Source organism: Pelophylax lessonae, assembly GCF_965119305.1.
Source record: "Pelophylax lessonae genome assembly, chromosome: 1".
Classification (NCBI taxonomy): Eukaryota; Metazoa; Chordata; class Amphibia; order Anura; family Ranidae; genus Pelophylax; species Pelophylax lessonae.
Window position 1 is genome coordinate 585,838,446 of NC_138768.1, and position 27,321 is coordinate 585,865,766.

At 38.9% G+C, this 27,321-nt stretch overlaps 1 protein-coding gene across 3 annotated transcripts in view; it reads left to right on the forward strand.

Moving 5' to 3' along the window:
* GRID2 (glutamate ionotropic receptor delta type subunit 2) overlaps positions 1-27,321 on the forward strand; it is a 1,458,531-nt gene that overhangs the window by 1,021,789 nt on the left and 409,421 nt on the right. For all 3 annotated transcript variants that reach the window (XR_014225747.1, XR_014225748.1, XM_082268534.1), the window contains exon 9: positions 25,786-25,887. Coding sequence is in view for 1 of the 3 variants with exons in the window: in XM_082268534.1 (XP_082124660.1) it covers positions 25,786-25,887 (102 nt within the window). In the remaining 2 variants the exon portion in view is untranslated. The remainder of the gene's footprint in view (positions 1-25,785; positions 25,888-27,321) is intronic.

Sequence of the window (27,321 nt, forward strand, 5' to 3'; positions counted from 1 at the left end):
CGGGGTATTTATCAGAATCTCTAAGCCCCTTTTAATCATAAGGAGCCCCAGATACCACCCCCCCCCCCAAATGAATGAGTATGAGTATGAGTACCCCTTCTTGTTCACAAAAAAAGATGTTACCTAGAAAAAAATGTTTGACAAATCCTTCATTAAAAAATAAATCATAGTGACAAACTTATGCTTGGATTGAACATTGAGCTGATCCCTGCTCCGGACAAGCTCTTTCACTCTACCCAACAAAACACCTCATAAGCCATTTACAAGAACAAAATGACTACACAAAGGAAAGTCAATGCATAATTTAGTTTTCCCATCTGTGTCTTCAAAGTTCCTGTCCTCATAAGTTTCTCACATTTCTATTTCTGCATTTTTAAGGTCTTTTAGAGTTCACAAATTGTCTCCAGGCCCTTGGTCTCAGAAGAAGCACAATGGCTTTCTCAGTATTAGGCTTAAAACGTGTTCAAAACAAGTAAAAAACATCTTATTTAAAACTGCCCTATGTATAATATTTAAAACCAAAATTAAACCGTGTGAAAGAGTACAATAATATTAGTACAATAATATGAGTCACTGATAGCTGCACCCACAATAATAATAAACAATATTCAAACTGAAAATGTTAGGCTATGCATAAAAAAGTGCATAAATACATAATAGAGCATCCAAACAAGTGAAAAATCTGTATACATAATCCATATGTGTAAAATTAATCAAATTACTTCTGCATCCCTTGATTGTTTAAATGAAATGTGCATCGGGAGCTACAGTGAGCTACATCGGTGACCTTACTGCACCTATCTGGGTGCCTGCATGTGACTGACTGTTTGTAAGTAGTTTTTTTTTTTTTTTTTAATATTTTTATTAGGTTTTATGCAAACACAACAATGCAAATAGCATAAGTAAGAAAAACTTGAAGTGTAGATACATAATTATAAACAGAGAATCGTTAGCACATGTACAAAATTGAATCACTCAATAGCCCAGAGAAAATTTGGTCGAAGTAACAACAGCATTAAGCAACTTCAAATGTTCACAACGAAAATGAGAAGAATTATCATCTACATCCTGGATGTTTCCATCCCCCCTTGCGGCACCCAAATGGGGGCACTTTTTGCCCCAAGGGAGGCAATCACACCCGACCCTCATCCATCATGTCCGTGTGATTTCCCACAATATTTGAAAAGAAATGTGAGTTTGTAAGTAGTTTTAATCTTCATTAAAAGCTTTGAACTTTGAATTACTACACTATGAGTTCGTCCTTGTCTTTCCCTTTTATTGAGCCCACTGATGACCCTCTTGATATGTGACAACCCACCCTGGAATCCTGGCTCATGTTATGCATCCATCCCATGAGGTTATTGGGATAAGGTGCAGCCAGACTCCCATCTTGGAGTAAAATTAGCTGGTAAGCGGCTTGTGAGTGGGGTGTACACTTTCTGGGTGTGAAGAGGTTTCTTATTCACGCTGGAGCATTGAATCCTGCTAAAAACATAAGTGTACCTTTCGGCACAAGAGCACTTTATATCTTTAATTTACTTTTTTTGGATTCTATATGAACTCTCTCTAATTTAAATAATTGACTAATTTTACACATATGGATTAGGTATACTGATTTTCCACTTGTTTGGATGTTCTGCTATGTATAATACTACCCTATAAATGATGTCCCTTACAACTGCATTAAGGGCTCATAAAAGACAATGGTATTGATTTACTAAAACTGGAGAATGCAAAATCTGGTGCAGCTCTCCAGAGAAACCAGTCGGCTTCCCATTTTTTTTTTTTTTTTTGTCAAAGCTAAATTGAACAAGCTGATGTTAGAAGCTGATTGGCTACCATGTGCAGCTCCAACAGATTTTACACTTTTCAGTCCTTTGAAACTTCTGAATGACCTGTTAAATGTGTAGTTTGTGCCTGTGATATTCTGTATTAGATGTGTTAATCAAAGCAACATACTGAATTTAAGTATGGGGATAAAATCAAAAGGTGGAATATTACAGAAAGAATATTTTTAAGAGAGAAAATTAAATCCTGTGATCATGTTATTCTTTTTTGTCTTTATGTACACTAAATTTCAAAGACATTTCCACTTCTGAAAAAAATTGTTAACACTGCTTCTTTATGACAGTTATGATGTATATTTAAACCTTGTAAAAATCACTTTTAAAAGATTAAATGAAAAGAGTGAACATGAAAAATTAGAAATTAAATGGCAGTTTACCTGAGCTAATTGAACATGAAAAAAAACGCCTTGATGGGGGTCCAATAAATTCTCTTGGGCAGTCAACCATTTGAACACATTACTTGCTTTTAAATTTTGCTAATTGAATTTTAAGGCAGATAGCACATATCTGCAACTAAATAAATGTTTTGAACAAAGGCATTATCTGTAACTAGTAGTATGAGGTATCTGTAAATCTTGTAATAAAAAATTACAAAACCCATAAACATGTATATAAACTATTGACTTATCATGGTTGCCCTATTTGTTCTTAAAGTTCTTGATCTCAGTATAAGGTAGAAATATATATAGCCCTTTAGAAGGTCCACATTAGTAGTGCCAGTGGTGCTTAAAGACCCCTATTACCTCCATATTAATTATTTATCAACATCATAATGGCATACTCTCGCAGCAACAATCATGTCTTTGTCATTAACAAATTCCTTTCTAGGCCATAGAATACATGGTAGATTGAGGTGGCCAAACTAGATAAATATAGACAATGTTGAGGAAATAAAACCTATATTCATGAATAGCAGCTATGACAACTGCTGTTTAGCTAATCTTGGTGAAGTAACATTTCTTTGTCAACTATCCATAGCATTTATCCTGTCTGTTACCAAATTCTTTTTAAGTTGCCACATCAGGCTACCAAAGTAATATTTAATGCAGTGGCCTTTGGAAGTTTTAGATGCTGTTCTTGGGGACCGCTAATGTCTTCAAGTTGACCACCACTGATCTTTTGCAATGTAATAAACCATCATTACCCTTTCATCTTTCCAGAAAACTATTTCTATCACATTTTCAGCAAATCCATCACATTTTCAAGTGTGTGAGTCAGCGTGTTTACATTGCTTTGATTGTGGAATGCAGTATAGTGGCTTTTCGTGTGCAAATTGCTATAATTTTTGTCCTGCATTGGCTTCAAACATCATAAAATGTCCCTATTACTTATTAATTAGCCTTTTCTCAGGTGTCAGGGGATTCTGAACACAATTGGGAGCAGCCTTTGTCATTGTCAGTCAAACTTCTGCACACTTCACACACCCTGGAAGGCTGCAGAGGAAAGTCATCACTGATTTCTATTGTATCTACATGACTTGTCTTACATAACAAGCATATGTTTTTCTTTTAAAAGCAGCCAAGTTTTTGACTGGTCTCCTTTCTTAAAGCGGAGTTCCGGGCACAAAAACAGTTTCTCAACAAACATACCCCCGGGACAGTCAGGGCTAATACATTCCACAATGGCTAGCCTCTGATCTGTCCGGGTTCGCACTTACCTGCAAGAAGAAATACTTACTTATAAAATTTCTTCTACAGCGTTGTCATCTCTGTTGTGGGCAGCTGAAGCCGGCGTGATCCTCTTCTGCGTCCTCTTCCGCGTCTTCTTCCCCCAGAATGCGCCTGCACCGGCCCCTCTCGTCACTTCTGGTGTGGCGCTGCATTCCTCCACAGCTTCTGGGCCTGCCCAGAAGCTGTTTAGCAGGGAATGCGGCGTCGCCACGGAAGTGACGAGCGGGGCCGGTGCCGTCGCATTGATTCCTGGGAGCGATGACGTTCAGCTCCCAGGAATCATCGCAAAGAGGAAGTGACGGCGCAGCCGCGGCACAGAGGGAGGAAGTGGAGAATAGGTGAGTATTTCTATCTACAATTACAAGGTGAGTAAAAAAAAAAAATATATACCTAACTATCCAATTCCTTTTCAGGTGAAGAAGAGCCAGCGGATGGGCACAAAATCGATTAGGTCGATTTTGTGCCCGGAACTCCGCTTTAATACCTGATAGCTGATAGATATCTGAAAGATTGAATAAGCAATCATAAAACAGTAAAATAAGGCTGGTCAGGCATTTATTTAAGGTACAATGAATATATGTGGGTGAAGGCCCCTTTCCTTTGTGTGTACCACACAAAAAACTGATATTTATAAATGAAGAAGGCGCTAGTATTAATGGATTCCTTATTGCAGGGTGAGTATATCTCTAATTTTCCTGCCATTGGTTGACATGTGCAGTGCTATTGAGAGATAGTGTATGTAATACCAATTACCTCATTTGTGGTTGCGTGCTCAATCAATGTAATAAGTGTACCTCTGTGTGTGTTCAAAATATCTAAAACAAATGCTTGCAGTGACCCATTTTTTGGAAAATTCAATACTCAATCCAAATAATAAATAAACAACCACAGAAATCAATGCACAAAGTGCCTGAGAGTGCCACCTAAATGGCTCAACAATGGCCGAAAATAACAGTTGTGCAATAATCTGGTTTGAATCAACAAGTATTGAATGCAATATACACTATATACAATACACTAAACACTGTTATTGCAATATTGGTGCAAAATAGGTGTCTGTAGTTAGTGCCAAATTATTTTAAAATAAAGAATTGAAACAATATTGTGCAAAATAGTAATTAATTAGAAGATCAATTAGAGATATACTCACCCTGCAATAAGGAATCCATTAATACCAGCACCTTCTTCATGTATAAATATAATTTCTTTAAGGTAGTTTTGACAGGGGACATGGTTTAGGAAACAGTTTAGCCGTATGCGTAAAAAAAAAAATCGGTCTCCATGATGAGAAACCCCATAAAAACAGCCATGACAAATGGCCAGTTTACATCTGCAAAATATACTTTTGACGACTATAGCATTCTGGTATAAAATGGACTAAAATATTGTCCTGTTTCTACTGTAGCTATTTATTTTTTGCTATGGCTTACATAGTACACAGTTATTTCCTAATACCCCTATAGCCTGTATTTCATGTGCAATACAGTTTATATCCATTATTGTTTTATAACTTAACTAAATTCTTAGTCTGTGCATCTTGCCTATACAGTATACTTTTACCAAATTTTACAAGCTGTGAGCCGTGCCTAGAAAAAAAATGATGTAGGTAAAACTCAGTTACCAGCTACGAAATTTATAAGAAAAGAACAAGGTTTGTTTTGTACAGCAAAACATTACTGAGTTATATACAAGTCAATATAAATTACTGTCTGTGACCTCTCGTCTATGAGCAGTTTCCTTTTATTATATAGTGAACATTGCAATAATTGAAAATTGAAAAACTCAATAAACTCCCGACCTGCAGTAACTTGTTCAGCATGTGTGTGTGTGCTTTAACGGTGCAATAATTCTGAAAGACCAGTAATGATCTGTGTCCAGGAACCCATAGCTCATGCATTTAAACATGTTTACAAGGTTATCCTGCTGCAAAAACGAATAACTGCTACCGCTCCCTCCCTCACCTGTGTGTAAAAAGCTATATTTAAAGACTTTGTTATTCCTTTCTAAACATGTAAAACATAAATGAAGTGAAAAACTTTACAAGGTTATTGATTGTGGTAAATCCACCAATGGCAAAATAAAGAGATGTTTATAAAGATTCTTTTTTAAAGTGTTACCAAACCCACAAAAGCAAAATCAGTGTGTATGTGCGGTAAAGCATGCTTGTTATACTCACTGTGGAACATAAGGTGTTAATCCTCTGTGTTATGTAAAAAGGCTGTTTGATCCTTTCTTCTTTGATCCTCCCCTTCTTCCACAGTCCTCAAACCATCTCCTGATAGAACAGAGCTTTGGGGGCAAGCTGCACATGCTTAGTTTGGTGTGTATTGCTAGAGATTTTTTTTTTTTATCTGATCAGCACAGGGCCAATTAGCATCCTCCAGACAGGGGGTCAGTGGTCCTGCAGCCTCATAGGACAATCAGAGGAAAATGAAAACTCCTCCTATTAAGCTTTAGGCAGACACTGATAGAAGTCACAATACTGCTATATACTGCTGATGAGAAAATGTATTTAGCAGTTTATATTTACTAAAATAATTGCATTTCTATGTTCTATATACTGTGGGAGACCAGATATAGTGATTGTAGGGTCCTGGGTTTAGTAACACTTTAAACAGATCATTGTATAGCTAATAGTAGTTAGTCACTTTCACCTTCACATGTTATATATTATCAAAGACATTTTCCTGCTCATTGAAGATGCATATTCAGTTCTGAAGAGTGAAAAAAGTCCAGCTTTTATAGAGACAAGGGTAACTCGGTCACCTTAAAGCTGATCTCCAGGTAAACAGCTAAATACATAAATAAAATACATATATAAGATCTGATGCACCTACCAAAAGATTTATATTTCAATGCATCCTATTCAGATTTATACAGCTCAGCTATACAACACAATTCTGTCTGACAGGGGAGGAAACTGGATTTTTCTCAGCCACATTTTTTTTTTCACTTGGAGCTCTCCTTCCCACCCCCATCTTGTGACTGGACAGTGTAGGAGGAGCAGTACATCAACGGTTGTATTTCTTCGTCACTCTGTTCTCTCCTCCTGTCAGCACATGCCTTACACGACAGCCCATTAGTTCTTTGTGCTCCTTTTCTCTTACCCTCATTAACCACTTCAGCTCCGGAAGGTTTTACCCCCTTAATGACCAGGCCATGTTTTGCAATTTAGCACTGCGTTACTTTGAGAATTGCGCGGTCGTGCGATGCTGTACTCAAATACAATTGATGTCCTTTTTTTTCTCCCACAAACAGAGCTTTCTTTTGGTGGTATTTGATCACCTCTGCGGTTTTTAGATTTTAACCACTTGCCAACCGCCGCATGACTATTTACTGCGGCGGTCAGCCCCTCACAGGCAGAGTGACGTAGGTCTACGTCGCTAGCCTGTGAGGGTCTAGGGAGCGAGCGCGCGCCGCCGGAGGCGCGCTCCCGCGTGGTCAAGGACCCCCCCGCGCGTGTGACCGGTGGACCCGATGTCCGCCGGTCACTCGGCGATCGTCAGGGGAGAGGGAGAAAGGCGGGCGGCTGATGTAAACAAGCCGCCTGTCATTCTCCCCGGTGTATGAATGATGATCATACGGTTCTACTATGTAGAACCGTTGATCACTGCTCATACATCTCAAGCCACAGCCAATCACAGTTAGAATCACGCCCCTAGGGACACACATAGCCCCTCCCTCTCAAAAAAGTTAACCCCTTCACTGCCAGTGTAATTTTACAGTAACAGTGAATATGTATAGCACTGATTGCTGTAGAAATGTCACTGGTACCCCCAAAAGTGTCAAAAATGTCAGTCAAGGGTCCGATCTGTCCGCCGCAATGTCGCAGTACCAAAAAAAAAACGCAGATCGCCGCCATTACGCGTTAAAAAAAAACACCAAAAATGACAAAAATCTTTCCCTTTGTTAGTAAACGCGATAACTTTTGCGCAAACCAATCAAAATACGCTTTTTGCAATTTTTTTTACCAAACATATGTAGCATAAAACAAATTGGCCGAAAATGTTAAAAAATTTTGATTTTTACTTTTTTTGGGGGGGGGAATTTCTTCTAAAAAAATGTGAAAAATATTGTTATTTTTGCAAAATTGACGCTCTTTTTTTGTTTATAGCGCATGATCAAAAAATCGCACAGGTGATCAAATACCACCAAAAGAAAGCTCTGTTTGTGGAAAAAAAAGGACGTCAAATTCGTTTAGGTACAGCGTCGCACGACCGCGCAATTGTCCGTTAAAGTCACGCAGTGCCGAATCGCAAAATACCCCCTGGTCTTTTAGCAGCCAAATCCTCCGGGGCTTAAGTGGTTAAGCTATAAACAAATAAATAGCGACAATTTTGAATAAAACATTCCCAATAAAAAACATTTAAAAAACACATTTTTTTTATCAGTTTAGGCCAATTTGTATTCCGTTACATATTTTGGTAAAAAAAAATCCCAAAAAGCCTATATTAATTGGTTTGCGCTTAAGTTATAGCTTTAACAAACTATGGCATAGATTTTTGGACTTCTTTTTTTTTGTTTTTATTAGTAATGGCAGCGATCAGCAATTTTTTGTGGGACTGCGACATTGCAGCGGACAGATTGGACCCCTAACTGACATTTTTGACACTTTTTAGGGACCAGTGACATTAATACAGTAATCAGTGCTAAATTATATGCACTTTTACTGTATAAATGACACTGGCAGGGAAAGAGTTAATTACGGGGGATGATCAAGGGGTTAAATGTATGCCTAAAGTGCTTGCTAACTGTGGGGGGAGGGCTCTGTGAAAGGCGCACAGAGATTGGTGTTTCAGCTAAGCTGAAACACATGACCTCTGTGTGCCTGTCTGACAGAAGAGCCTCCTGCTTTGTTTTCATAAACAGGCAGCTCTTCTGTCAGTTTCCATGAAGATCGCAGGAGGCCGGTGGCGATTGTGCCCGTTCCCCCCGCAGTCTGGCTCCCGATGTGTCAAATCACAGCGGGAGCGCAGCTCGGGCGGCGTGTGCGTGCCACTGAGACCACATGCACATAATCACGTAGGTCTTTGAGATTATGCACAGCCAAGCCGGCCTACCACAGTAAATCTGTGTGGGGTGGTCAGTAAGTGGTTAAGCACTGATGTACAGGAAAATGAAATAGGATAATACCAAACCAGTACAATTTGTATTTAAAAAAAAACTCATGTGAAGATGTAGTAAGAGCTGCATATGAGAGCTGTGAACAATTATGTGAAATTATGTTATTGATACAAGGTGCTCTCACAAATTGTCACACCTCACATCATGTTTTTAACCCCTTCAGCTCTTGAAGGTTTTGCCCTCTTCATGACCAGGCAATTTTTATCTATGCAGTACTGAGCTACTTTACCTGACAATTGCACGGTCATGCAATGCTCTACCCAAACAAAATTTATATCATTGGGTTTGGGCAAAAAATGTCAGTGAATTGAAAGCTGTTGTAGGGAAAGCATAGGGAAAATTGACAAACTAGGGAAAGGGGCCCTTTAGGGTTGGTCCTACCCCTTAGTTGCTGTAAGTTGGCAAGGCCATTCAAACCTTTCTAGTTGGTGGGTATAAGACACCTTACTAACGGAAATGACCGGAATGGTACCAACTGATTTGCAGAGGCAAATGTTGTACCAATTTAAAGAAAAAAGGTTTGAGAGATATACCAGGAAACTATAAACCAGTCAGCCTAACATTGATAATATGTAAGGTATTTGAGGGAATGGTAAGGCAAAATCTTTCTTTGAGAAAGGTATCATAAGTGACAATCAGCATGGATTTAAAAAACACCACTCTTGTAAGACCAACCTGTTACAATTCCATGAGTAAGTACGTGAGAAATTGGATGGTGGAAGTCCAGTGGATATAGTTTATCTAGATTTGCTAACCTAGCTCCCTTTCACACTGGCTTTCCTATCAGGTCCGCCTGTCAGTTTTTCCGGCAGGCCTGATCGGACGCTCTATTCTTCTCTATGGGGCAGCGGATGTCAGGGGTGACATGTCCGCTTACACCTGCTGCTATCTGATCCGATCCTGTCCATGAAATCCAGATGGCTGGTTGGATGGTAACCCTATTTTCCATCCATCTGGCTTTTCAAATCGGATGGGATTGGATGAAAATGGACAGGCAGTCCATTTTCATCCAATCTCCGCATAGAGGCGAGTGGGGATCTGACAGGACAGTCTCTGCACAGTGAGTGGAGATGGACCTGTCATCTGCCTGCTCAACAGGAATTAACGGATCAATCCCCAGCTGAGCAAAGCAGAGTCTGCAGGGCAGGATACCAGTGTGAAAGAACCCTTATTTGATACAGTACCACATACATTTTTAATCTAAAAAAAAAAAAGAAAAAAGGCCTGCTGGAGTTGATGAAATTGTACGTACATTGATAGTAAATATGAATGGTTCCAGAGAGTAGCGATAAATGACTGTGAACTTCAAAGTACCTGTCAGCTCCAAATATGAACGGTACCTTGACAAACCGCGCTATTACAAAGTGAATGAGTGCTAATACATAAATATAAATAGTTATAAATTTCATAAATATATATATATATATATATATATATATATATATATATATATAAAGTGCCTAAGAAACTTAATCAAATTACATGATTATAATTATAATCCAGGGGATAAAGTACATACTGTAACTCAAAAATCCATTTTGTCCTATTCCTTGAGATTTTCTGTTTCATATTGCTGCCCCTCCAGTAGGGTTCAATTTCATCAATCCCATAAAAAGTTGTGCCCCAGGGTTCTGTCTTGAGGGTCAATGCCTTTCAAGAGCTTGATTTTAGTGTTTGCTGATGATGCAAAATTATGCAGGGAAAAAACTTTGGCATTGGATGTATCATCATACAGGAAGATCTTGACAAAATCGGGGGTTAGGCAGCTGCTATGCAATACTATTAGCACTGGATACTAATATTTATAGATGGGCTTTTTTTCCCACTCGAGCAAATTGGAGCATACTTTATTGTTTTTGTTTTTTTCCTTCCTCTGGATCAACTGTGCATATAGGATAGTGTAGAGGTTTTCTATTGTATTTGTGTGAGTGTTTAATGTTTCTATATTTGTTGAACTGCATGGACTTTTTCAACCCGATTACCTATGTAGCTATGCAGCTACATGGTATCATTATCGAGAAATGTAAAGTTATGCATTTGAGTGCCAAGAATATGCATGAGAATGAGTGATGGAAAAGGATCTGGGGGTGCTTGTAGCTAGCAAATCTATTCATTAAAATGGATATATATTCAACCGATTATCCAATATCCAATAATTCTACCCTTTAACAAAACATTGGTTCACCCTCTTCTTGAATACACAGTGCAGTTCAGCTTTGGTCACCAATACGTAGAAAAAAGATTCTTAAATTAGAAATATTTTGAGAAAGAACAACAAAATTATTAAGAGGGATGGTGTAGCTAAGCTATGAGGATTATTTACGTAGTTTAAAGTTGTTCACTCCAGAGAAGAGACACTTAAGTGGGTATATGATTACATTGTACAAATATATCAAAGATGACTTTAGTAATTGTGATAAACTGTTTATAGTAAGATCCCTAAAGAGGGCGTGCAGCCACAATTTGAGGATAGAAGAAAGGAGGATTAACCTTAGAAGGAGTAAAGGGTTCTGTTAGAGCAGTAAAACTGTAACACCCTCCCTTAGGAGGTGGTATTAACTGAGAGTGTCAACAGCTTCAAATAAAAACTTCTAAATGTCTCTTAGGAAGCATAAAACAAAGGGTTATGGTAATTGTTAGGGAATAAAAAATCATACACATACACACACATATATGTTGAGCTACGTGGACCTGTCTTTTTTTAACCTTATAAAATATGTAACTGATTAACTATAAGTTTAGGTTGTAGTCGCTGGAGGAAACCTGGAAGAGCAACACCTCAAGTTGTTAGAGATTAGGGTCAGTTACGAAATTATGCTTTCATTCTGATTGCTAGATTTTTAAGTAAATACCCTCTGTGATGCCTTAGTATTATTATTGTTTATATAATGGGATTTTTTTGTCCTTCCGTTTTTTGTGGTTACTTTGTGGTTAATATCTTCAAGCTCATTTAGCTGCTATATGTCCATAAATTTTTTGTTTGCTCTAGGGTTTCCCCTTAAAAAATTGTCTTTTTATGTTGATAGTGTTTTTTTTTAAGCTTGGGATGTTAAACATTCACATATAATAACCATATGTTCTTTAAGCTGCATCATTTGAAAGTAAAAAAAAAACAGCTTGCAAGAACAGTGTACATCTAAAACACCTCACATTGTATTACTCACGTTCACTGTACCCCCTTATGCCTAAAGATAAAATAAAAGTTAGGCATTCACCAGCTAGGCCTATTATCCCCAATTAAAACTGTCCTGCTGCTGGCCAATTTTACACTGCTGCATCATGTGCAGTCTCATTCTTGGGGCTTGTTTACATGAACAACACTTTCTATCAACTCTCTGAAACGCATATTGTAGTGGATCTTTTTTTAGAGGACAGTGGAGCATCAGCTGTCAGGCATGTGTCCATTTTTGTTTTTATCTTCAGCTGGACAGGGATTTTCTATTGAAAAATGACTTTGCAACAGTGAGCCAAGCATATGGCCCCTGATTGGAGTGTGACCCTATTCATTGTAATGGGTCACATTTGGCAGTGGTACTGCCTGCCAAATGCAAAATGCTGTGTATTTTTTGCTGTACCACAAATCATTGAGGCTGTGGCAAAATGTATTATGCACTCTGGACAAATTGCACAATTTAGAAGGGTGGTAATGGCAGTAAAAATATGGATCAACCACAAGTTGTGTCTGGCCCGCAGCCGTCCATGTGAGCAATGCCTGAATGAAAGCTTGATAGAATTAGCCAGTTGCAGGACAGTGAGAACAAGGGCAGCAACAGCAAAATTGTGGTCAATTTGCCATCAAAGAAGGCCTGTTACTGCTTGATAAAAAAGCATGTGTCACTGCAAAACCAACTACCAAAAAAAAAAAAAAACACTTTTTTTCCAAACTAAAATTGATCAGATTGGGGTACTGCTCCTGCTTGTTAGCCAAGACAATTAAAAAAAATCAATTACATAATCAATTTATGCTGCCAGTGTACACTGTATCTGAGACTAACAAAGAAATCATACTGTTCTTTAACACCAAACACAGTTTTAAGCCAACCCCACACATGCCACTTAAAATATCTACAGTATATTTGATCACTGTTGCCCACAAAGCAATGAAATGAACTTCTCCCCTCAGTAAAATATATTTTACATTGGTATATGTCCCTCATAGCATTGCACAACTTCCTTTGTCTTTTTAACAGTTGTTTGCCTATTAGCCCTAAGAATGGCAAAAATGGAACATGATATTCCCCACAGACTTCAAGGGATTTGCTTCTAAGTTCTAGTTCATAGACCCTTGGCGAATCGATCCTAGGTAAATTTACCCATCATTAGTTCCCTACTTTTATTAGCTGCCGTAAGACAGGTAATACAATTACTGTTATTTTTCTATTGTGACAGAATCTACATTCATTCTCTATACAGAAACACTCCAGGAAAGTTCTAACCTTAACGGCGAACCCCGTTGAAGTCTATGGGAGCCGAACAGGAAAAATACAGTGCCCAATTTGAAGGCTTATATGCAAGTAATTGGCCATAAAAGGGGTATGGGGGCCTCGGTACTGCCCTTAGGGACATGTATCAATGCAAATTCTTTTTTTTTTTTTAAACAATCATTTTTTCAGGAGCAATGATTTTAATAAGGCTTAAAGTGCAACAATGGAAATGAAAAATTCCCTTAAATATAGGGCGGGGGGGGGTCCCCTTAGTCTGCCTGAGTCAAGTTGCATGTACAATTACTCACAGTTGCAATTGCCAGAAAAAATGTGTCTGGTATAGATTTTAAGGAGGACCCCATGCCAAAATGTAAAAAAAAAGGTGTGAGGTCCCCCCCCCAAAATCTATAAAAGGCTCTTATCCTGGCAGGCAGCCTGGCTGGTCAGGAAACTGGGGAAAAGCAAGCAAACCCCCCTTTATGAACCATACCAGGCCACATGCCCTCAACAATGGCGGTGGGTGTTTTGGGGAATGGGAGGCTACGCCCCCCACCCAAAGCACCATGTCCCCATGTGGTTGTGGGAGTCTGCTGGTAGGAGGTGATTGGAATCTGGAAGCCACCTTTAACAAGGGGGCCCCCAGATCCCAGCCTTCCCCCTATGTGAATGAGTATCAGGTACATTGTACCCCTACCCATTCACCAAAAAAGTGTCAAAAAGTAATAAAAACAAGCACACAGCTTTTGACAATTCCTTTATTAAAAACAATAGTGTCCCCTGATGTAAATCCATCGTCAATCACACCACCTGCTGCACCCAGAAAAAAAAATGCTCTCGCCGACTTGAAGGCTGTCTGCCTACGGCAGGCTAAGCCATTTGACATTTCTTATATAGGTAAGGGGCTGGGCCACCTGGCTACATCACCTGATGGCACCGCCCCCTTCTGACATCATGAACCAGTGCATGATGGGTCAGTGACATTAGAAGGGGGGATTGCCACTAGGTGACGTAGCCAGTTGGCCCCGCCCCTTATCTACATAAGCACTGTCAGACAGCAGAGCCTGCAGTAGGCAGCCAGCCTTCATGCCAGCTCAAGAGAGTTTTTTTGGGGGAGGCGGCATGATGAATTTACATTGGGGGACACTGTTTTGTTATTTATAATTTTTTAAAAAAGGAATTGTGTTTTTTGGTGAATGGGTAGGGGTACAATGTACTCCATACTCATTCACATAGGGGGGGGCAGTATCTGGGGGCCCCTTGTTAAAGGGGGTTTCCAGATTCTGATAAGCCCCCCCTTACCCACAGACCCCCAAAGCCCCCACCCCCTCATGTTGAGGGCATGTGGCCTGCTATGGTTCAGGAGGGGGACGCTTGTTCATCCCCCCTTTCCTGACCTGCAAGGCTGCATGCCCAGATAAAGGTTTGGTTAAAATCAATACTAGAGTTGAAAAGGGGGACCCTTCGCCCTTTTTTTGTGCAATTTTTTTTTAACCTGGGGAAGCCTATTGACAGCTGATGACACTTTAGCTGTTAAGAAAGCTTCCCAGACCCACTCTTTAACAACCAGCTTATATTGCACCCTGATTGGGCAAAGCTTTGCCCAGTTAGGGTAAAAAATGCACTGTGCAGCACGCAGTGCATAGCAGGGCGTTCAATGGGGCGAACACCCACCAAACACCCTGCAAATTAGTGTGTTCCCCAAACAGGGCAAATGGCCAATGTTAAGCCTAAACTGATTCTCGGATAAAACCGTTCGCCCGACTCTAAAACAAATGCAACTGATTTTTTACTGTGGTAGCGAATGTTCCCCTAGTAAATAAAGTGATCCAATCATGTAAAAGGCAAAATTCTGTTTTTTTGTTTTGTTTTTTAGTTGACACACATGTTGGTATTAAAAGTGAACACAGCTTTAATTTATTCACTAAAGTTAGTGCACAATTTCTGCTTCTTTAGTACATCAAGCCCTACATAAATGATGGATGCACAACCTTGGTTGCTAAGCTACACTGAAATGAGGCCGACAGCGCCAAATAGGGTACTAAAATGAGATGCTTTGTATGTGTTGTTAATGCCTTTATAATGTTTCATGAGACTCATTTACCTGTCATCAGTCATCTAACTTTTAAAAGTACAGCTTATCAAAGAATAAATATGAACATTCCAAAACTCACCAGTAAATTTGTTTGCAAATTGATAAATATTGCGTTAGGTTTTTTTTCAAAACAGAACATTCTAGTTCATAATGCAGAAATGTTTGCTGAATTCTTGAAAGGGAAATGTAGTGTATTTTCAATTAAAACTTTTGAGTTTTTTTTACAGTATTTAACTCAAAGTAATTGTTATCTTTACATCTATACATACTTTCTGTTCTATATTTTTATTATTGTATTTATTTGTAATTTAGCCACCTGCATTTTATAATAATCGCTCTTCCTTCCTGTTTGACAACTGTCAAGATAACAAATCATTAACTTTACAAGAGCTTCTTCAGGTGGGCAATTAGTGCAGTCCTCAGTGCAGCGCTGCAGGCAGATGCATGTGCATCTACCTTAGAACTGCATGCAGGCAGCTCATAGAAGTGAATGCTCATGCAGCGGCTGCGTGGACACAATTACATGTCAAAGTTTGCACTGATCAGAACCCAGAGACTGTGCACTGGGATCCATGTACCTGCTCTTGCCTGCATGTCACATTTTGACCTGCAGTTGATCTATGTGGCTGCTGTGTGTGCATTCAATTCCTATGGGCTGCCTGCATATAGCTCTGAATTGGATGGACACGCATTTTCCAGCAGCTCTGCATGGAGCATGGCACTAATCACCCATCTGAATGAGCCCTAAGCAGGGATAGACTGATGAATAGGCAGAAAAGGCACCTGCCTTGAGTTCTACAGTGAGGGAATATAGCTGGGGAACCACAGCCTTGCAAATAGGAGGATCTATACTTCCAGTACAACAGTCAAATCCTGAAAGAGAATGATTTAATGCTACAATAGATAAGAAGAAACGCAGGTGTAATTTGTTGTAACGTTATATAATAAAAAATGTATGTCTACCCTAGGGATTCCCAAACTACGGCCCTCCAGTTGTTCAGGAACTACAATTCCCATCATGCCTAGTCATGTATGGGAATGTTAGAGTTTTACAATGCCTCATGGGATGTGTAGTTCTGCAATAGCTGCGGGGCCGTAGTTTGGTAGGCAGAACTGGGGTTCTGCAAATTATGTGTATGAGTGACTAAATAATATGAAACTCGCATTAAAGAGGGAGTAAAGTCCCCCCAAAAAAACGAGAAAAAAAAGCCCTGTAAAGAGAAAGGCATAATGAGCTAGTATGCATCGCATACTAACTCATTATGTAGTACTTACCTTAAAACGAAGCCCCCGCCGTGCCGCCACCTCAGCGACAGGACGGCGACATGTCCGGCCGTCCTGTCGCTGAGGTGGCTTCCAGGTTCGCGTCCTCCGGCCATCTGATTGGCCGGAGGCGCGATTACATCACTCCCGCGCCTGCGCACAGGAGCCGCCGTTCACGGCACTGAGCTCTGAAGGAACGGCACTTCAGAGCGCCTGCGCCGATGACGTCATCGGCAGTATGCACTCTAAATATCTCCTAAACGGTGCAAGTTTAGGAGATATTTATAGCACCTATAGGTAAGCCTTAATATAGGCTTACCTATAGGTAAAAGTTTGTGAGGTGGGTTTACAACCTCTTTAATTGCAGGAGCCAGACACCCTTTAGCTTTCCCTCTACATTATAATGCTATGTATTGCACAGGGTTATGAAAAGTATTGAAGAACTCTGGTATACACAAAAATACCTTTTTATAGCTTCTAAAAGGAACATTAATTAGGTTTCTTCCATTAAAACTGTTAGCGAGATATATTTATTGTCTTTTCTTTAAAGCCATTTCTTTAAAGCCCCCGGGAATAAGTATGAATCATGCTGTGTGCCCACCTCCACCACTGATAGCTCCACATGCAGAGGAGTGGGCACACACAACTGACCAATTGACTGTGACAGTGGAAGGCTTTGGCACACCATAAATATATATGTATACATACATTTTTATGTAAAGAACAGTTTGAAGTTTTCCTAAAATTGCATTTAATATGCATTAAAAATGTACAGTTTATTTTTAAATAGTTCTTTGCAGAGTTTCTTAATACCCCTGCTGGGAACATCTTTTGCTGTAGAAAGAATACAACAAGCTGTATTTCTCTTAGGCTTTTATTATATGTGATGTGATTTTTTTTTTTTTCCTCAGGATTTAATGGTTAATGAGCTGGTAACTGACTCAATATCAAGCTCATCAATGTTAGGAGCTCACACCTTAGACGAGATAAGTAAAATGCAGCTGGCAGTGAAAAAGGCATGTTATCTGAGGACATTACAGCTAGTTCACAACAGTAGATGTGATATTGATTTCTCAATTTCCTACAGAAGATAAACACTGCTGTGTACCTGCATTTATGTAGGCATGTTTTCCGGTGATGTTAAATGTTGACTAAAACAGTTGTGTAAAGACACAATTATGGTAGAAGTATTATTTGTCAGAAACAAATAATAAAACATTTTTTTCACACTAAATTGATAGGTAACATCAATATAATAAAAAAAAAATGTTTTCCATTTGTCAATAAAAAACAGTGACTAAGAAACATATCTAAACCATCACCCTTGTCATTGATATTATTTTACTCACTGAACTGTTCACATTAGTCCATATACCTGTACCAGAGGAACTTGCAATCTAATGCCCGTCTCATAAGACCTAGACTTTTAAGGGCCATACACACTATAAGATTTTCTGAAGACTTTTTCCTTCAGATTTACCTTTTCTATGTAGTGCAAGGGCCTGCCATATTGCATACAAATTGAAAGTGTTTAGGTTTGACCTCATATTATCTGGTTTTGGTAAATCTAAAGGAAAAAGTCTTCAGAAAATCTTATAGTGTGTATGGCCCATTAGACCAGTGGTTCCCAACTCCGGTCCTCGGGACCCACCAACAGGCCAGGTTTGCAAGATAACTAAATTACATCACAGGTGATCTAATTTGCTGCTCAGTGATTGCAGTATTCTAGTCTGCATCCCCCAAGGTAATACTTAAAATCTGGCCTGTTAGTGGGTCCCGAGGACCGGAATTGAGAACCACTGCATTAGACACCAGCTTTTTAGCACTGCAACAAATTACCACTACAACAAGCATAAGCTCAGTAGCCCAAGTGTTTAAGGGTTAAGGTCAGTTAGATCAGGGGTGAGCATTCATGAAATTAAATGTAGGGTTTAGATTAAATTTTAAAAGATCTGGGCTGCTCTGTGCAAAACCACTACACAGAGCAGGTAAGTATAACATGTTTGTAATTTTAAGGAAAGAAAAACAAGGTTTTAGCATCACTAAGGAGCATTCAGTGTTAGGGGAGACGCGCGCCCGCCCCGGCTCGTTCACTGGGAAGTCAGTGCGTGTGACCGGCGGACCCGATGTCCACCGGTCACTCACGATCGTCCTCCGTGAAGGGAGAAAGGCAGGCGGCTAATGTAAACAAGCTGCCTGTCATTCTCCCCTGTGTAGGAATGGTGATCATACGGTTCTACTATGTAGGACCGTTGATCACTGTTCCTACACTAGTAGCCACAGCCAATCACAGTAAAAAGCATGCCACGCCCCTAGGGACACACTTAACCCCTTCTTCCCCAATAAAGTTAACCCCTTCCCTGCCAGTGTCATTTTGCAGTAACAGTGCATATGTATAGCACTGATTACTGCAGTAATGTCACTGGTAACCCCAAAAGTGTCAAAAATGTCAGTCAAGGGTCCGATCTGTCCACCGCAATGTCGCAGTACCGCAAAAAAAATCACAGATCGCCGCCATTACGCGTTAAAAAAAAAACACCAAAAATGACAGAAATCTTTCCCTTAGTTGGTAAACGCAATAACTTTTGCACAAACCAATCAAAATACGCTTTTTGCGATTTTTTTTACCAAACATATGTAGCAGAAAACAAATTGGCCAAAAATGTTAAAAAATTTGGATTTTTACATTTTTTTGGGGGGGAATTTCATATAAAAAAATGTGAAAAATATTGTTATTTTTGCAAAATTTATGCTCTTTTTTTGTTTATAGCGCAAAAAGTAAAAATCGCACAGGTGATCAAATACCACCAAAAGAAAGCTCTATTTGTGGGAAAAAAAGGACGTCAAATTGGTTTAGGTACAGCGTCGCACGACCGCGCAATTGTCCGTTAAAGTCACACAGTAAAAAATCGCCTGGTCAGGAAGGGGGTAAAATCTTCCGGGGCTTAAGAGGTTAATTAGTATTTCTCCCTAAATGAATATGCTATTTTTGCAGGCTGTTGCGAAGTTCTACACATGTTCTTTGCTTGACCATAACAGTAATAGGGAGATTTTTATTTTTTTTAATTAAAGGAGAGCAGCTTATTGAGAGTATGGATAATGGCAAACATTGATTTGTGCTGTTATTAGAGTAGAATTCATGTTACTAATATAGTTTTACGTTTTGCTATGGTGATATTTTTGCAGTAATTAAACTTTCAAAAAATTCAAAGTGCTAATTAGATCTCAGTTCTAATGGGATTTTCTTACATTGCTCAAAATGAAAAATTTAATTAGTGTAAGGTGAAGTAACAGTTACATCTAGAATATTCACAGTTTTGTGACTCAAAAAGTAAGAGTTGCTTTCCACTAATAATTCATTTTTTTTCCTTGGGAGAATATTTGTTGTATGCTCTCACTTACAGTAAATCAGAGGCTTAAAGCATGAAAAGCATGAAAAGAATTTATGGCAGAACAAGAATAATTTACATAGAAAAATAATTTACACAGATGACCAAACTAGGAATCTAATCAAAGCATTCACAAAGCTTTGTTTCAAAGGAATCTTATTTGCACCTGCAACTGTGAATATTTCAATTCTGATAGCAGATATGGACAGAAAACGATTACAGTGCAGATTCTTTACATATATATACACCTTTTTTGTTGAGTGCTTCATGACCAGATGTAGATGGTCTTCCCCAATTTTTCTTGAAAACTTTTTTCTTTTTCAAAGCAACAGGCTTGGCTCTCCTTGTCTACACCCAGCAAATATTAACCACTTGCCAACTGCCCACAGTAATATTACTGCGGCAGTGCGGCTCCCCTGGGTCCAGTCACGTAGTACTATGTGACTGGAGGGGAAGGGGTTTCAGGCAGCGCGTGCGCCGCCGGAGGCGCGATCCCACTGTGTTTAGACACAGTGGGAGGCAGGCCGTGGGGGCGATTGCCGCCTTCCTCCCATGATCATCCGGTAAACGGAGAGAAGACCCGCCTGCTTATGTAACCAAAGCAGGCGGATCTTCTGTGAGACAGTCAGGGGCAGATCTGAAGTTTCAGCTAAGCTGAAACTGCGATCTGTCTGTGCCTGTCACAGAACACCCCCCACACACACACAGTTAGTAAGCATACAGGCATACATTAACCCCTTTTGACCACCCCCAGTATTAACCCCTTCACTGCCAATGGCATTATTACAGTAACATTGCATATTTTTAGCACTGATTATTGTAGTAATGTCACTGGTACCCCCAAAAGTGTCAAAAATGTCAGTTAGGGTTCCGATCTGTCCACCGCAATGTTGCGGTCCCGCTAAAAATCGCAGATTGCAGCCATTACTAGTAAAAAAAAAAACAATAAAAATGACATAAATCTTTCCCGTAGTTAGTAGACGCGTAAACCGATCAAAATACGCTTATTGCAATTTTTTTTTACCAAAAATATTTAGCAGAAAACAAATTGGCCTAAAATGTTAAAAATTTAGATTTTTAAATTGTTTTTTTTAGAATGTTATATAGCAGAATTGTTTTTTTTTTCAGAATTGTCGCTCTTTTTTTTTGTTTAAAGTGCAAAAAATAAAAATCGCAGAGGTGATCAAATACCACCAAAAGAAAGTTCTATCTGTGGGAAAAAAAGGACATCAATTTTGTTTGGGTACGACCGTGCAATTGTCTGGTAAAGTAACGCAGGTCTGAATCGCAAAATACGGCCTGGTCATTAAGGGGGGAAAATTCTTCCAGGGTTGAAGTGGTTAAAGTGTCTCTGTCAAAAAAAAAACTTAAAGTGGTTCTAAAGTCTAGATATTCTTTATCCTAATGCATTCCCCGCATTAGGGTAAAAAAAAAAGTCTCAGTATTTGTATTGCCCCTCACCTAATTTTATAAGTCTTCTCTTCATCCAGAGCTGTCCCCACCTACAGCGGCACTGGCATCTCTGCCTCTGCTCACAGGCTATTGGCTGCTGCTGCTTTCAATCAAATACAGGGAGGAGGGAGCAGGGGGCAGAGCTGCACTGTGTGTTTCAATGGATACACACCCTGACATTGGAGCGAGCCTGCAGATATGCCAGGGGATTCCTATGGTAGCACACAGAGAAGATGAGGAACCAAAAGCATTGCACAGAGCAGGTAAGTACATCATGTTTATTTTTTTATAAAAAAAAAAAGAAAAAGAAAAAAACATTTCCCTTTACAATCACTTTACCAAGTTATAATGCTAACCCTTATGGCAGGAGGTAACTTCTATGTATCTTGGTTCTGCACCTTATATTTTTTAACATATTGTGGCAGAGCGTTGCCCTGCCAAGGTCTAGAAAGCAACTGTGACCCAGAATTCTCAACCAGGCAGGTTGAGGGGCTCCAGGGAGCTTGTCAAATGAAGATGAAACTGGCTTTTCAGTTTCCTCTGTGTTTTAAATAGTCCACTTTGGGACCTGGAGCCTAGAGATTTCAAAGTGATCCGGGAGGGATGAAATCTCCAATCCTGGGTACAGCTATTCAGAATAGCCAGCAAACTTATTGGTCAGGTGTGTGCTGGGCTTTTAATAATGACCTTAGCATGGTTCACCCCGGCAGACAGGAAGTCTGGCCCAGGAGTCAGGAGGGCTCCACTTGGGAGTCAGTGCAGGGCTCAACTTGGGAGTCAGTGCAGCACGAGGCTGCTATCAGTGTGCACCCTGTTGGGTGAGCGAAGCCTGTGGGAGACAGACAAGGGCCTGGAGTTTGAGGCCAGAGCAGCAGCGCTGTAAGTACAAGCCAGGTGGACTGAATGATCCTTTATTTTGCTTAGGACTAAAATGCTGAAACCCCAGCGAGGGAAACCGTGTTATTTTTTCTGCTTGATGAACTTTCCTTTAATAAACATGGTCCTTTAAATGCTCTAAACTTGATACGAGTCTCACAATATTATACATAATTTTTCCTGGAACAGATAGAGCTTTAATTTGCCAACATAATTGTAATGTCTAGTTCTTAATTAGGAGGAAATAATGAAAGATTTGAAAAATATGTATTTTCCCGCAACTTTTGCCAATACAACTTTTATGTAATTAGCACAGCCACAAATATGTATCCCAAAATATCAATGTCAATGTCAATGTCTGATGATTAAAAGAATATCACATAAGTATGTATTGTTATGTAACGTAACAAAAAGCTAAAGGTCAAAGTGAAGATTTCCAATTTACCTTAGACAGTTTTATTCTTCTCTCAAAGCTTCATTGAAATAGACCCAGGAAAAAAATAGGCAGTTTGTGTAAACCCTGAGCCTAACACTCAGATAAGACCAAGTCCAGTTGGGGAGGTCCCAAATATACACAGCGATGACTTTTTTACAAATTTGTGATCACTACAATTCTGAATGACATTGCGTCTGCTTATGTGGGTGTTTGACACAGTAAAGGCAAATGTAATTTAGATCAAGAATCTTCATTGCTGGGAAGGTAGCATATATCGGTGAAGGGATGTTTAAATGCATTATATGTAATACAAATAAATAAAAATTTTCATTTTTCCAACTTTTTATATTTGTTTTTCTTTTTTTGTCTTAATGGGGGGAGTCTGGACCTGGTCAATCATGACCTTATCTCGATCCCCCCACAGCAACAGATTACTTCAGGGAGGAGAAGAATTCTTTTTAGCAAGTTCAGAAACCCTGGAGCTGAAACAATTGACAGCGGGCATGCAACATGCTTTCTGAAGTGTCAAATGCCTGGTTTCCTTTTGCATGCTGTGGTTCTACGTGCCAGATGTAACTACAAATTGCAATGGGATACACGGGTGTGTTGGATGCTCAAGATTCATCCATGGTAGTTTTTCTAGAGAACAAATATAGGAATACCTATCACTTGACAATAGGAATGATTAAAAAGGAAAAGCAATCTAACACTCCAGTTTGTGTGTGTCAGATGCAGAAGATTTGTTGATCTTCATAACTTTTCAAAAGAGCAATGATAGGCATCACTGCTCACCATAGAGATGAGTGCTTGCTGTTACATGTTTAATCTAGCAGCATAACCACTTTAAAATTGCTGCCACTTATGGAATATATAACAGTAACCTCATAATATAAAGTAAAAGTCTTCCAAGTCGGTTATATACTCTGATGGGCCCTAAGCCATGTCCTAGGATTGTGGAAAATTTTAATTTAAAGTGCTACCCTTTTTAGGAATAAACCCATATGAAGAAAATAAATATGGTTCATTTACTAAAGGCAAATAAGCTGTTCAGTTCACTAGGCACATAACACTTTGCCAGGGAATTTACCTTTAGCCTAGTAAATTTGTGAAAATCCCCTATAAAGAATACCCAATGTTGTGCAAGGAAAAAAATGGTATTTTTGTTTACACGTGATTAGATGATGAAATACAAAGGATGTGTTCCCTTAGCTTAGTGAATAAGGTGAAGCTCCAATCATGTACAAGCAAAAATACTGCTTTTTTTTTTCTTGATTGTAATTGGTTATTCTTTGAAAAGTGATTTTTCACCACATTCATGAAGCCCAATGAAACTTCCCTTGCAATGTGAACAGCCTCTCTGCCTTTGGTTAATGGACCTCATAGACTCCAAACACTGAGTGATGGCTTCCTTGGTTCTAGATTCTACTACTTGTCCTAGCATTAAAAATCAAGACTGTTCATTGCGGTACAGCAATACAAACTTGCCACCCATCATTTTTAGTCAAAGTTCTGCGTGTGTATGGCAAGCTCGATGACTACTGCATGCCTTTTTTGTTGTAGGTAGTATGGGCTAAAAAGAGAACCTATCAAAGGTTTTAATGTAATTTTTGATGTCACTGGGCAGGTTGTCAATTATGTACTGTAAAATATATAAATGTAAAGAAGTTATGGATATCCCTCTCTTATACAGTCAGGAAACAAGCAGCTTTTAAAAACACCACAGTAGAATGAGAAAGAGTCATAAAAAAAGTATTTTTTAGTATTGTGTGGCACCTATTGAAGAACTTTCCTCTTCCTGAAAATCTACGTGAGAATACAAACAATAAAAAAAAAAAAAAAAAAAAACAGAAGTTAGTATTCCAGTGTAAGCAGCACTCTTTATCTAGCACTTGTTTGAATTGCCTATGTTGTCTATGGACTATGTATGGATGTTGTGTATGGGCTCTTGGCATATGATTATTTGAGATCTTACAATGTATAAAGTAACTTGTTTAAGTGCCCAATAAATGTAAATATTTGCTCTTTTCTTTCTGCATAATTATAGAAATAAAGAATACAAAAAAAATATTTGGATGGAGTTGGGCTTCAGTCCCCATTCACACTAGCGCGACTTGTCAGGCGACTTGGTCACCTGACAAGTCGCGGTGGGTCGCCTGCCATTGATTAGCACAGGACCCGTTCTAATAGGAGCGACACAAGTCGCTCCGACTTAGAAAAAGGGTCCTGTACTACTTTGGGGCGACCTGGAGGCGACTTGCATTGACTTCAATGATATGAAGTCCGTGCACGTCGCGCAGAGGTCACGGTGCACGTTGTGCACCGCGACTTCACAGGTCGCCCCAGCAAGTTGCGTCGCCCTGTGAAGTGATGATAATTCCAGAATTATTGTCAACAGAGTAAAATTATGCTCACTTTTCTTTCTTTTACTGTGTGTTTCTATGACAGGAATAAACAAGGAATCTCCCTAATGGAGGCAGACAACAACAACAAAAAAATATATTTTAGCTCTTCCCTACTCTATGCAAAATTATAGAAAAGGTTTTGGCTATACATACACTTTAATAATAACACCAAATAAAATAAATGCTTTAGACAGAACTTGTGTCTGCACTGGTGAGAAAAAGTACATTTTTTTTTCAGTGTTTAAAAAAGTATTGTGGAGAATAGCACATTTGGAACTTTATGGCTCTATGTAGGAGGAGATAAACACTAAGTGACCATATTTATTCTCTGCCAACTAATAAAAACACCCTACCTCCTGTACTGTCTGATGAAGCAAAATGCTTTTGAAAGCAATAATTGCATAGTTACAATAAATACCTTATTTTATAGTGCAAGTAACATTTGTGAGAGAATGGGTAGTGTTGAAGGTAGTGGCTGCTACAAATAGCTCTTCATATACACAATCAAGAAGCTTGTTCAGAACAAAAGCAGTCAGATAATACAGATGAATCACACAACAGTGCTGAGGCTACAGGAAATCCTTTGAATTTTACATTACAGAGAACATGTATTTTATTTTGTAATCTACTTATGATTTAAAGGTGTGTTGTTCATTGAAGTTTTATTGCATTTAATGCAATTTCATATTAATGTTTTCCTTTCACAAACACTTTGTGTGTCAGTGTATAATATTTTATTAATGTGATTTTCCTCTACTAGCAAATCAATTAGCTTTGATTCTGACAGCTGTTTTTTGTATTATCTTTCAGCTTGGCTCATGGAATCCTGTAACTGGTCTGAATGGATCTCTAACAGACAGAAAGCTAGAGAACAACATGCGAGGGGTAGTGCTCCGTGTGGCCACTGTGCTGGTAAGTCTCTTGTTATATACTCTTAAACCTGAACTTCAGGCAGATTTAAAAGCCACACATTAGTGCAACTCTATATTATTTCCTCATGATTTTTTTCAATGCAATGAGCGTAAGTACCTCAACTTTACTAGGCATTAGCTTCTTGCAATTCCCTATTCAGCAGCACTCAGACTGGGAGGGAAAGCAGGACTGGGAGCCAAGCAGGTATGCTGCATGCAAATGTGAAAAGGAAGATGCTTATAGGAGAAGAGAGTGATGTAAGCAGAGGGATGACCTCTTCAGTCTGCTGCTACTTTTTCCACTATCCAGTGACAAGGCTGGGATTGGATAGATAACATTAGTGTATTGGTGCTATACAGCTGTGCTGTTTAAGGAAGTTATGTAAATCGTAGGGGTGGATGGACATAAATAGAAATTCTTTGGAAGGTAAACAGGTCCCATATTTACGTCTTCCATTTGTGTATATTGCTGTTTACCAGAAGTAGTTACATACTCAATATACAGTATATGCTAATAGAAAGAAACCAAAGCTTTTGTACAACATTCAGGCTAATTATTAGTTGCGAATGTCCACCCCAATAAATGATATAAATATTTACTTCAATTATGCAATCATGTGCATATAAAATAAGCAAAGAGGAATTTGCTTTTCACGTTTTATATTTATAGAATTTATCAAATGAACATCCTCTATTGTTTTTTTTAACTTAACCCTATAGTATTGTTAATGCAAATATCCATACTTAACAGAGAAACTCAGAATATATTCTAGCTGTAATCGACCAATCTAATAACTTTGTGGGTAAATAGAAATGTTATGTGGGATATAGAATATAGTTTACAGGAATTATTTTATGTTAGATATGCTCCTTTAGATGCTCCTTTATTTTTCCCATAATGCTGCTACTTCTTGGGAGGGCTTATTTTTTAAAAATACCTATAATAACAAAAGTTGTGATTGTCTCAAAATGTTCTTGGTCATCCAAAATTTTCAAAAACATCGAATTCACATCTCATATTATTTTCAGTCTGAAGATATCTGCCAATGGTTGATCAGGCATCATAACCAAAACAATGTGCAAACAATAGGCCCAAATCCACGCATCATTTTATGACAGTTTTATATGTATGGCTACCTTGGAATGATGGTTATCCAAGTTAAAGTGATTGCAAACCATCACCTTGTAAAACAACCCATTCAGTTTAAAATAAAAATGAAATGCACAACCTTTTTGTATATAAAAAAAAAACAAAACATTATAAATACCTTTTTCTAGTGATCACATTTCCTCTGTTCTCAGTTTCATAAGAGCAAGGGGAGGAGAAGCAACAGCACAATGAGCTTGCTAGTAAATGGCTATGCAGCAGGGGGGTGTCAGGACAAGTCTGATCATTGGGGGAGAGCAGGCTGAGTTCCTAACACAGCTAGAGAAC